Genomic DNA, 13,010 nt, shown 5'->3' with positions numbered 1-13,010 from the left:
TCCATCTACAGGTGCGTAGCACCTTTTGCTGGGTGCCTGCAAATATACGCTTGTGGAGGATTTCCGCCGTGTCAGCGCACGCGTTGTGCGCTGATCACTGAGAAAGTTCCACAACCGTTACAGTATGTTTAGAGAGGTTTTCTAAACATACCTAGCGGTTTTGGGTGCGTTTTTGTGTAGCAGATTACACATATTGTTACAGTAAAAGCTGTTACTGAACAGCTTCTGTAACAAAAATGCCTGGCAAACCGCTCTGAAGTAGCGTTTTTCAGAGCGGTTTGCGTTTTTCCTATACTTTACATTGAGGACGAATCGCTTCCGAAATCCGCAAACGCGCAGCAGGAGGCGCGTTTGCGGCTTGGCAAAAACCTCAAACCGCCGGTGTGCACCATCCCATTGCAATACATTAGCCAAGCGATTTCCAGGAGGATGTGGCCGGCGGATCGCTCCAAAAACCGCTCGGTGTGCACTAGGCCTATGAGAGCTTTGCAGCAGTTTTGCCAACTCATCCCTTTAATTACTGACACATGAATTATACAGGTTTTGTGGCTAGGTAAATGCAGTTAAGGCACTGATTATGTGAGAACCTGTATAACTTAGATGTGTCAGTAATTAAAGGGATGAGTTGGCAACACTGCTGCAAAGCTCCCATACACGCTACAAGCCAAATTTGAAACCACAGACCCAATGCAAAATATGTCTCATGGCAACTTATTTGTGGAAATGCTGTAGCTTCACAAACAGCTTTGCAAACCTGATTTGTACAACCCTGTTGGTCAGTGTCCCCAAATCCTGTGCTCAAGTTCCACAAACACAAGTTTTTCAGTGAAACCCAAACATTCACCAACAGAGTAATTAGGGTCTCAGGACTATGTGGATTTCCACAAAACATGCTCTGTTGGTGGGTTTGTGGATATGTTTGGTAAACACTGCTACTGGCCACACTTGTAAGGACAGAAGTCAATGCATGTAGCTTGTGGTGGTTGGTCACTCTTGCTAATGGGAAAATGAAGGAGTGACAGCTATGACTAGACTGAGTCTGGAGGGCAACATTGGGGACCTTTCCAGCTTGGGATTCCACCACACTACTTTTCCAGCCCATCTGCATTCTTTTAGCTAGCCTACTGCCCAGCGAATATTCCTGTCCACGGTTCAAACAATACAACCTCCATACTGTTGTAACTGTTCTTCAATGCTCAAGTCCAGGGATTCTAGCTATTCAAACAGATGTTTTCAGAACTTCATTTCTAGACAAAAAAAAAATAAAATAAAAAATAAATGTAGCCATTGGGTTTGCCTCGTCTTTAGCAATATAGGAAATGACTCGATGAAGGGCACGTTCCGTGAACTAGCAAATCCTAAAACTATTAATTCGAATGTACTTTGTTTCGTTTGGAAAGACTACGGTAAATGTATGTATGTATGTATGTATGTATGTATGTATGTATGTATGTATGTATGTATGTATGTATGTATGTATGTATAAAAAAAAAGAAAGAAAGCTGTCGCTGAAAGCGAGTTGGGACTCTTCCAGCAGAGCTCAGAGTGCTCCGCGCTGTGCCCGCTGCCCCTCCTGTGCGCGCTCCCGATACACGCCGCGCGCCCCCGACCCGCACGCTCGCCCATACTTGCTCTCTCTCGCTCCGGTGTCGCCTTTCGGGCCGGATAGAACGGTGACTTCCCTTGGCGTCTTCCGTGTGTGACAGCGAGAGAGAAACCCGAACAACGGCCATTGCGCGCCGAGGCGACCTCTTCCGCTCCCTCCCAGCGGAGCCCCCCGACACCCGGCGGCTTCCTCCCTTCCCCGACCCGATTCCGTCCGTGGAAGGTCCCACACCCGAAGCAAATATTCCGGAGAAAAAGAGACTCCCGGAGAGGACAGCAGCGGAGATGGAGGCGGTGGGGCCCGGTAAGTGCAGCTGTAAGGAAGGGCCAGGCTTGAGCACAGGCTGGGGTATGTAGGCCTCACCTGGGGCAGGTTCAGGCGAGAGGTAATAATGGAGGAAGGCAGGGGCTGCTCACCTGGGGTGTAATGTGGGGGGCACACGACACCAGATAATGCCCATCCCCCATATCCGCACGCAAGGGGGTGGCGATGATTATAATAGTAATATAATAATATGGCCAGGCTGCTGGCTCAGACAGTGCACGGTTGTACCACCACATTATAGCACACTGCTGGGGACAGATTAGCATGGAGATGCGGCAACCTCGGCGGTCCCCCGGCCAGCAGCAGCAACAACACAATCCAGCATGGGTTCTTTATTTAAAGGGCTGCTGCTAATGGGAGGATTGGGCTTGCAGTGGATGTGATGCTCTTTCTGCATGTAGTGCAGCAGCACCAGTGCGCCTTTTGTTTTGCTGTCAGGTAAATATTTGCATATGAGTGCCTGCAGCTCTGCATTTCATCCAAGTGGATGAATTTATCCCATGGCCTTTTCCTCCCAATGTCAGAATGAACGTTTTCAAGTACATCTGATGATCTATAAGGCCAGTTTTATAACATTCTCTCACCATTACTCATGTTGATTTGTATTACATTTTTTTGCTACACAATCAATGGTTATGGAGGAGTTGTGCACATGGAGCTTTGGAAGGCATACACTCAAAACATGACATTTCTGACATGATTTGCAATACAGAAAATGCTTTTGGGACTTTTTTTTTTTACCTGGCTGTTTGTCTGGATTGAATGACCGTCTCTGATCCAATTAAAAGCCTCCTACCTTCCCATCATTGGCTACATTATGAAGTCAGGGAGAAACTGATGGGCACTAGCTATGAGATTCTAACCTTAGTCAGTGCTGGTTCCCTTTAAATATATACAACAAAGGCTTGTGGAATATGCTATTTGTGGCTGTGCTCCCATGCAGCTGCTTGTGCAGTTTTTTAAAGTTCCATGGGCAAGCGCTCCATTCTACTAGACATGTGCGGACCTTTCTCTCACATGCCCAGTACGGGGGAGTTCATACGTGCATGGGGGCATGACCACAAGAAGCAAAGGATTCTGGGCAGCAGTGTTGGTCTTAATGAGGATCAAGGAAACATCTGGATCATACAGAGACTTCCCACTACTTAAAGCGGAACTGTAGATATGTTTTAAAGACACTGTTTCACTTACCTGGGGCTTCTGCAAGCCCCCAGCAGCCATCCTGTCCCACGCCAGTCCTCCACAAGCCTCTGTTTTCCCGCCGCCAGCTACTTTTGGTTTCGCCGCCGGGCCACTGCGCCTGCGTGGCTCTGGCCACGCGTATCCTTCGCATTCCCCGCTATTGCAGAGGGGAACGCGAAGAAAGGATACGATTGGCAGGGCTGCGGTGGCCTCGACTTACAAGTCGAAGTACGGAGCGGGAGACTGGAGACTCGTGGAGGAGCTGTGCGGGACAGGACAGCTGCTGGGGGCTTGCAGAAGCCCCAGGTAAGTGAAACAGTGTCTTTAAACGTATTTACAGTTCCACTTTAAAGCAGGGGTAGGGAACCTATGGCTCGGGACAGATGTGGCTCTTTTGATGGCTACATGTGACGCACAGACAAATCAGTAGGGACTGATTCACTATGCTACACTGCTCAAGCAGCGCAAGTAACATTTTCAAAGTAAGCATGCTACTGCTGTAGTATGCACTACTAACTTACCCGTGCTTTCCCCCCCCAAAACTAACAGCTGCTCCAATTGTCCCACTCTGGACCCTGTCAGGTCCAGTGACTTTGTAGGATGAGATCCGCACACTTTGATTGGCCCAATAGGCCGCCTTTCATTTGACGGGCAGCCTATTGGGCCAAAGTGCAGAGATCTCGTCCTACAAAGTGAATCAACCCCCAAGTCAGCTAGCTGATTGTACAAGCTGTTAAGTCGGTATTTCTCCTGTCTGGCTCTCAGTGAAATTGCTGAAACCCTAGAAAAGCTGAAGACTTGTCTAACACTTCCGCTGCCCGTCGATCAACTGTATACACATCACCATAGCAACAGGGATGTGAGCCCTCTGCTGCGCATGCTCACTGTTCCAGTTTGAAACATATTGTATGGCTCTCAGGGAAATACATTATAAAATCTGTGGCGTTTATGGCTCTTTCAGCCAAAAAGGTTCCTGACCCCTGACTTAAAGTGAATGTCCGGACTAAAAATCGACTCAGCAGCACTGAAATGGCTTGGTGTTTCTTTAACAGTTTCACAGCATCAGAACTTTGTTTCTTTTATACAAGCCTCATTTTTAACTGCACAGAAGAAAACTGCCCGGGCTTTTTTCCCCTGATGCTGTGCAAAGCATGATGGGATTTCTGATTTTGTTGTTCTCCTTCTGCTGTTTTGGTGCAATTTTTTTTTTTTTTACATTTTGAATTTGACATTTGAAGCCTAGCGTGTGCAGCTGGGAGGGGTAATCAGGACAAGGACAGTTGGAACTGTGTCTCCTGCTCCTTGTCACCTCCTTTCAACCAAAAAGATGGCTGCCCCCATGAAAAAGATGGCAGCCCCCATGAATCACAAACATTTGCCTGTTCTTTTAAAACAGCGTGGGTAAGAGATTATATTACCTATCTATTCTAATTAACATAACTAATGTAACTTGATGACAGTATGTTTGTTTAGGCTGAAGTTCCCCTTTAAAGGGAACCCGAGCTGAGAGGAATATGGAGGCTGCCATATTTATTTCCTTTTAACCTCCTTGGCGGTAACCCCGAGCGTAGTTCGGGGTAAGCCGCGCACGAGGTTTTCTCCGGCCCTGCTCGGCCGATTTGTTTAATTTTTTTTTTTTGCTGCACGCAGCTAGCACTTTGCTAGCTGCGTCAGCACACCGATCGCCACTATCCGTCGCGCCGGGCGGTCCTCCCCCCCCTCCAGACCCCGTGCGCTGCCTGGCCAATCAGTGCCAGACAGCGCTGAGGGGTGGATCGGGACTCCCAATGACGTCCCGACATCAGTGACGTCATCCCGCCCCGTCGCCATGGCGACGGGGGAAGCCCTCCAGGAAATCCAGTTCTTTGAACGGGATTTCCTGACTGGAGATCACCAAAGGCGATCGAATCGGGCGGGGGTATGCCGCTGAGGCTCGCTACATGATATAAGAAAAAAAAAACAAAAAACTGCTGCGCTGCCTCCTGGTGGAATTTTTTAGACCGCCAGGAGGGTTAAACAGTACCAGTTGCCTGGCAGTCCTCCTGATCCTTTGTCTCTTACTTTTAGCCATAGACCCTGGAACAAGCATACAGCAGTTCAGGTACTCTGTCTCAGCTGACTGGATTAGCCAAATGCTTGTTCCAGGGTTTTGACTCACACTACTTATGCCAGACAATCAACTGGGCTGCCAGGCAACTAGCATTGTTTACAAGGAAACAAATATGGCAGCCTCCATATCCCTCTCATCTCCGGTTCCCTTTAAGTGTCTAGCTTTTAAAGTGATCCCTTAGGAGAGGGAAGCCTCAAGATCTTACTGACGCTTCCCTCACTGATCAAAAACCCCGTTAAGTGCGGCCCCTTTCCAGCTCTTCTTTCTGATGCGGGGCCGCGCATGCGCAGTACCATGGAGCCCGCGGCTCCAGCTTACTGCGCATGCGCGGTTGGGCTGGGTCGGCTATTGTTCGGACCTGGTAGGATTACCGACAATGCATTGTCGCTAATCTTCTGGGGGGCTGTGCTCTGCGACGGAGGACAGCACAGCAGGGAGGGAAGCCTCAATAGGATCTCCGCCGCTGTCCCGGTCTTTTAACTGTAAAATAAACTGTGAGATATCTTAAAAAGTCATTTTTAGGAGAATGACAATAGATACAATTGTTTATTTCATTAGTTTATTTTCACTTCGGGTGTCCTTTAAAGATAAACTCTTTGTGGCCTGAACTGCAGCTACATGTCAAGCATCTAGTCATCATTTCAGCTCTGTAAGCAATAAAGCATTTACTCTTTCTCCACCCTCCTCTGTGTTTTTGTTAAAATTTTAAGAATAGTGAGAAATGGCTTCTAATTTCAGGAAGGACAGAAGCATGTGTGGCTTTTAGGACATGTGCTAGGAGCTAAATGACTTTATGACACAAGGAGGAGAATGGATCTTTGTAGAACTGTAGCTGGAGTGCTGGTTACAAAGAATTCATCTCCTCGTGAAACTAGGTTCACAGTGGGAGCTGTGTGTTCCCTGTAATAATAGGGCTGCAATGGAGGCTAAAAGTGGCAGTGCATGCTATATGAGCATTGTGTTGAACACAGTGAAGCAGGCAGTCAATTAAAAATAAGCTTCACTGCTAGTGTTAATGTGTGTTTTTTGTGGTAATGCAGTGCATTGGAATAACAGAGACCGTTGGATCACATCACACTGGATTCTCTCTGACTGGAGCAAAGGCTTATAATTGCCATGCTATTCTGCCTCCATTACATAGCACCGCAACTAGCCACTGTGAACTTGGCATAAGAGGGTGGAGGTGGGTAGGGTCAGGTGATGGCTCAGTGCCAGAAATGATCAATGAATATCAACTTATGCAAATTTGGTTGCCGCAGTACTCGATTGGTCCATTTTCAAGCTGCATATATTTGCATACAACATTTGCATAAACCTGCATCAGCTCGGACTTATTTTTCATTGACCTTCCCTAGTGAAAGGTTTAAAAAAATTGGGACAAGACAACATAAAACTGGAAAAGTTACATAATGCCAAAAAACAACTATGGCAACAGGTCAGTAACATTACATAAAGAGTATGGGTAATGTGTGCAGCTGTCCATCGGGGTTGTTTGTATGTAATCTCTTGAGAGAAAAAAATCAATAAAATTGTTTAAAAATTGTTGTTTTTTTGTTTTAAATTAGTTTGAGGATGCTGCACCCATTTTAATCTCAGCTGGCAGAACTTGTTCTGCCTACTGAGGTCATGCAGTGCGGCTCAGGTTTTTAAAGTTACCGGTTCCGGCTTCTCTTCCTCCACCCGCGACGATACACTCCTGACACCCTCTTCTGATTCTGATCACGTTATTACATGGGATCGGTGCTCCGAGGATAGTGTCAGCGGTGCAGCGCCTTCTGGGGGTGGAAGAGGGTTAATGGAAGAGGCTCTTCCATTAGAATGTCAGGAGTGTATAGCCACGAGTGGAAAAAGCGGAGAAGCCGATCCAGCATTCGGACAGGTAAACGGCTCCCTGCGCTGCTCTTCATAGCCTGCCAGGTTGGGTAAGGCACGCTTCCCCAGCGGCAGAAATAATTTGGCCCTGCAGCCACATAAAGTTTTACTTTATGTGGCTGCTAAAGGGTGAAAGAACCCGAGGTTGGTTTCTGCCATCAAAATTAGGACACAGAGGCACATTTGGCATACAATGCCCAGCCTCTGTGTCCTTATATTGTGCCCCCAGGCCCCCCCCCCCCTGGGCTCTGCTGTCCCCCAGTATAAAAACCGCCAGGCTAGTGACACGCAGATTGTCTCTTGTTGGCTGTTTACCTTTCTGCTGCCACTCATTGCCGGTCCCCCGCCTCTGTAAGCCGATTAGAGGAAGCTTACGGTGACGGGGAGGGAAGGGACACACGCGGGGAGCCGAGCTATACAGGAGGCGTGGGAGCGGCGGTGAGTGGCAGCACAAAGCTAAACAGCCAACTAGCGACAATCTTTTTATATTGGGGGACAGCAGAGCACGGGGGGGCTGGGGGTGCAATATAAGAACACAGAGGCTGGTGATTGTATGCAGAATGTGCCTCTGTGTCCTAATATTGATGGCAGAAACCCACCTCGGGCTCTCTTTAAAGAGAAATAAGCTGCATACAGCCTCCCTCTTCTTAGGTAAATTTATCCTTTTTGACCTGAGCTTTAGCTTGGGTTCACTTTAAGTTTGCTTGCATATGCCGCATGTTTATTTCAGGTGTGTGTGATTCAGACACTACTGATGCATGATCTGCAGGATGCCAAGCAACCGCATTGTTCAACCTCTTGAGGACCATGGTGTTAAACCCCCTTAGTGATCAGGCTATTTTCTACTTAATTGGCCACTGCAGCCTTAAAGGGAACCAGAGAGGAATGCTACGTTGAAATAGAAAAAAGATTGTATACATACCAGGGGCTTCCTCCAGCCCCATAAGCCTGAATCGCTCCCACGCCGCCATCCTCCACTTCCTGGATCCGCCGGTACCGGGCCCGTCATTTCCGGCGGACGCGGCCAATTGTCCGCATCACAGGGGCTCCCTCCATACCCGTACGCATGCGGCTGCGCAGTAGGCAGCCGCACGCGTACCTGTATGGAGGGAGCCCCCTGTGATGCGGAGAATTGGCCGCGTCCGCCGGCCGACTTGCGGCAATGACGGGACCCGGTACCGGCGGTTCCAGCAAGTGGAGGACGGCGGCGTGGGAGCGATCCAGGCGTATGGGGCTGGAGGAAGCCCCAGGTATGTATACAAGCTTTTCTTCATCCTCTCTGGTTCCCTTTAAGGCCAAGCTGCAGGGCCGCACAACTCAGCACACAAGTGATTCCCCCCCCCCCCTTCCCCCTCCCTGTTGGTGGGGTCTGATCGCCTTATCTGTGTTTATTTTTTTAAAAAATAAATATTTCTTTGTTTTTTAATATTTCTTACAATTTTTTTTTTGTTTCAATCCCTCCCTCCCCCCAGCCGGCCAATCACAGCGATCGGCTGTCATCGGTTTCTGCCTGTGAGATCCGATCGCTCTTTTGTCCACCAGGGGGACAGCCGTGTGCCACACGGCTGTCCCCAGTACAGCGCTGCTGCTGATCGCAGTGCTGTACATGTAAATACATGGCGGTTTCGCCGTGTAACGGTCTTCCGAGCCTGAAGGCTTCGCCCACCAAGCAGGAGATGTGCGCGCAGCTTGCGCGTGATCTCCAGCAAACTGCTGCCCCAGGACTTTACACCGATCGGCGTTAGGCGGTCCTGGACCTGCAAGCAGTTAAAAGGAAATAAGTATGGTAGCCTCCCTCTTGCTTCAGGTGTCCTTTAGGCTGGTCTCACAGTGGGACATTGCGTTTTAGGGGACGTTATGGTCGCATAACGTGCCCCTAACGCAACGCCTGGTGGTGTTGGAGCAGGACGCTACCAAGAGCCGCGTTACAAGCAGCTCTTTGTGCGCCTGCTCTCGCGGAGACCACGTAAGCGGAGCTCTCCGCATCACGTGGTCCCGCCAGCCAATCCGCGGCCGCTCCAGGATGTAAACATTGCAAGTGCAATGAATAATATGTAGCCATGTGCCTGGCTACGTAGCGGCCTCTCCCCGCCTCCTCTCCGCCCATAAAATGGAAAAAAAAACCTCCTACTGAGCATGTGCAAACCGTCTAACGCGGCTTAGCCGTGTGTAAAGTACTGCATGCAGTACGTTATGTAGACGTGCTGCGTTACAATGTAACGCAACGTGGGCACTGTGAACAGCCCATTGATTTTTCATTGCTGTGCATTGGGGTGCGTTACAGGCTGCTCTAACGTGCGCCTGTAACGTCCCACTGTGAAACCAGCCTAAGGCCCCTTTCACATATCCCACATTGGCCTCAATTCACTAAGCTTTATCCAACACTTGTAAAATGTTTGATAATTTACCTCATGGGTAAAATCTAAATTTTGAATTCACTAAGGTGTTATAGATTTATTGAACATTTTATCGATAAAACATTCAATAAATCTATAACACCTTACTGAATTAAAAATTATATTTTACTCATGTGGTAAATTATCAAACGTTCGATAAAGTGTTTGATAAAGCTTAGTGAATTTAGGCCAATTGTTGTCGCCCTCTACCGCAGGGTCTTATGAACTGCAGATGTGTGCAGTGATCCTGTGGCATGCACCCCTGCCGTGGGATCATCGCACCTCACAAGTATAAAAACCAGTCTTGTGCTGTGCATACACGGCATCAAGGGGAGGATTATCTTCGATTGATAATATCCGACATGTCCGATCACCGCGGGGATTGAATCCGCGTTCGATCCCCGCAGGCGGACAATAACGGCGAATCGAGCGGGTGATAAGAAGCGCCGGTGGGGACGAGCGGGAATCGATCCGCGATGTGGCGACGAGCGGGGACGTGGCGGGGGTCGATCCGGCGGCTAATCGGCCGCCGGCTCGACTCGTGTATGCCCTGCATTGGGCCTGGAACCAACTACAAGTCGCTAGCGTTTTTAATTAGCATTTTGTAAGCGATTTCATGAGCGTTTACCGGTGCTATTGGGAGTGATTTTAAAAACTGTAAACTTTTTGCCAGCTATTGTGATAGTGACTTGCGATTAGCGATTTTATATAGGAGAGAACAGAGGCGCCAAAAGGATAAAAGGGGTTTTAAATGAGCTTAAAAGCCAAAAATTTGGTAATTAGAAGAGGCAGTGGCGGATTTACCTCCTCCAAGCAGACACAACACGACTGTACATTCAGTCTATTTATTAACGAACTCCAGATAAAACAAAGCAACGCGTTTCACGGGTCAGTGCCCGCTTCCTCAGGCAATAGAAAAAGGAGTTACAGCTGCAAATGACAGAGATCAGAGGGTATATTGTTTCTGCTATGATACATCCTACATTTAAAGCTTCAATCAATGAGTGACAAACATGTGCAACATAATATGGTATATTGGCAGTAAAGGTACAGTATTTTGTAATATAGAATTGTTATGTTGGTGGGTTGTGTTGGTGGAGGGAAAGAATGGGAGGGGAGGAGAACCACACAGGGGTGGGGGATGGGGGAAACCTGGTGGACGGGGGGAGGGGAGGGGGAGAGGCCAAGGGAAAGTTGTGTATCAGGAGGAGGGAGTGGGGGCGGAAAGGAAGGGGTTTATCAATTATAGCCATGGGACGTGCAAGTTACAGATCAAGTAGCAAAAGAGGTGACTGTAGATCAAAGGTAGTAAAAGAGTGTGAATGGCAGCAAAACAAACGAAACAGTGGCAGCAGAACATACCCCAGTATGGGGTTAAAAATTACAGATGGCAGCAGTAAAGACAAAATGTAAGTGGGTGAACCCACCAGGACTTACCATCTAGCAAAACAAACAACACTCGGCACCTCTGTAATGGCAGAGAGTGTCTGAGCATGCTAAGTAGTGTTCAGGATGTGACATCAACTGGGGAGAGGAAGTGCATCATCAGTGGGCGGAGCCTACAAGGACTTACCCTTTTAAAGAGGAGTCAGGCCGCCATCTTGGAAGAGGCATGCCTAGTTCTCAGTACTGATGGGCCACCATGTTGGAGGTGGCCCAGATACACAACAGTAACTACAACATTTGCCAAAAAGATATAATAAATAGCAGAGATTAACCAGGTCTTGATAAAAAGCATATACATGAATATACATACAACATATAGTTTATAATATTAAAAGTACAAAGTAAAAGGTCAGAATAAAAGGTCTATGTCACATTTTGTATAAAAAAAAAAAAATAATAATAATAAAAAAAAATATTTGGTTAAAAAACACACTATTGTACTTATGGTAGATCAACGGGAAGCTGAAGTATCATTAAAATTGCCAGATATGATTTTCGAGAAGGGGCGGGGAGTTTTAAAAAAGGGGTTAGTGGGTGTTTTTGACCAAAAATGTTTTTCAGACAAAATTTAAGAAATAACATTAACATAAACATAAAACTGGTACAACATAAAATTCTTATTATCAATCTGCATAAAAGTGAGGATAAAAATCATAATACTATAAAATATAAAAAGAGAGGACTAATTAAAAATAAACGGAACAAAAGGGATGCATCATATGTAATGAAAAAACATTTTTTAGTATATTTTTTCCAGGACCTCATTCAGACCCCCTGGGACCAGTGTCCTCAGGGTCTGGATCCAATACATTTCGTGCTTTTTTAATTTTTCGAATGTCGCTGGTTCGTTCTCGCAGGTACTGTCGATGAGGGTGACGGAGAGTGTTTCGGGATTATTTGATGAGCTTGGTGAAAGTGCCGTGACACGCTGTGCATAGGGAATTTATTCAGGATATTTCTTCTATGCTGGCCAATTCTGCTCCGGGCTTCCTGTGTGGTTCTACCCACATACTGAAGATGGCAGGGACATGAAATGACATAAATAACAAATCGGGACTGGCAGGACAATTGTTTTTTGATATTGTATTGGATGTTGGTGACGGTGGACGTAAAGGTGGTAGCATTGGCTACAAAGGTACAGGCTAGGCATCTGGGACATTGGCAGGATCGTGAGCCAGGTGTCAAAGGGGCTAAACTGTGTGCAAGTTCAGTTTTGGGGCAGCGAAGTTTACAGGGGGCTAGTAAATTGCGGAGACTGGGGGCTCTACGGTAGGTGATAAGTGGTTTGGTGGGGAGGAGGGGTCTCAAGAATGGGTCCTCTGTTTATCTCGTTTGCAAGTTCGCTTGGTGTTCCTCTGTTTACCTGATTAGCGATTTTAATTCTGATTGGTCCTTTCAATGTGTCACCCTTTTTTTTTTTTTTTTTTTTTTTACAGTTTGCAGTAATTTAAAATCGCACTCAAATTGCTATGTGTAGCTATAGCAATTTGCCTGTGCTTATAAACTTTGCATTGAAGCGCAAACGCTTCCAAAATGCTGCATATCTTGGGATTTTGCTAATCGCAATCACTACTGGGGAATTTGTTACATTTATTTACATTGGCAGAGCATTTAGGGAAAGCGATAGCGATCTAAAGCACTCCCTAAACGCTCAAAAAATTGCTCTAGTGGGTTTTAGCCCTCAAAATAAACCTGTGTCAGTCTTGACATTGTTCACTAAACTTAAAATTAAAATGGGGGAAAAAAAATTCGATTTTTACCTGGGGCTTCTTCTAGCCCCCATAGTAAAGAGGTCCCTCTAAGGCCTCTTGCACACTGCAAGTGATTCCGATTCAGATTCCGCTTTTTAATTAGTTTTTACATCCGATTCAGATTCCGATTTTCAGTTTGCTCCCTGCACACTGCAAATCGGAATCTGAATCGGATGTAAAACTGATTAAAAAGCGGAATCGGAATCACTTGCAGTGTGCAAGAGGCCTAATGGTGCCCATACATGGTACAGTTTTTAATCCAATCTTACTAATTTCTATGCAATATAAGGGAACTGCCTAAATTATTCTTTTAGTATATTCAC

General features: G+C 46.9%; 1 protein-coding gene across 2 annotated transcripts in view; it reads left to right on the top strand.

The window, feature by feature from the left end:
- Positions 1–1,607: 1,607 nt before the first annotated feature.
- Positions 1,608–13,010, top strand: part of LOC137546528 (protein argonaute-4) — an 86,228-nt gene continuing 74,825 nt past the window's right edge. For both annotated transcript variants that reach the window (XM_068269094.1, XM_068269093.1), the window contains exon 1: positions 1,608–1,909. In XM_068269094.1, coding sequence (XP_068125195.1) covers positions 1,891–1,909 — 19 coding nt within the window. In that variant the 5' untranslated portion in view covers positions 1,608–1,890. The remainder of the gene's footprint in view (positions 1,910–13,010) is intronic.

Source organism: Hyperolius riggenbachi, chromosome 2 (genome assembly GCF_040937935.1).
Source record: "Hyperolius riggenbachi isolate aHypRig1 chromosome 2, aHypRig1.pri, whole genome shotgun sequence".
Classification (NCBI taxonomy): domain Eukaryota; kingdom Metazoa; phylum Chordata; class Amphibia; order Anura; family Hyperoliidae; genus Hyperolius; species Hyperolius riggenbachi.
Note: the sequence above shows the minus strand (reverse complement) of the source record. Positions and strands in the feature narration are given on the sequence as shown.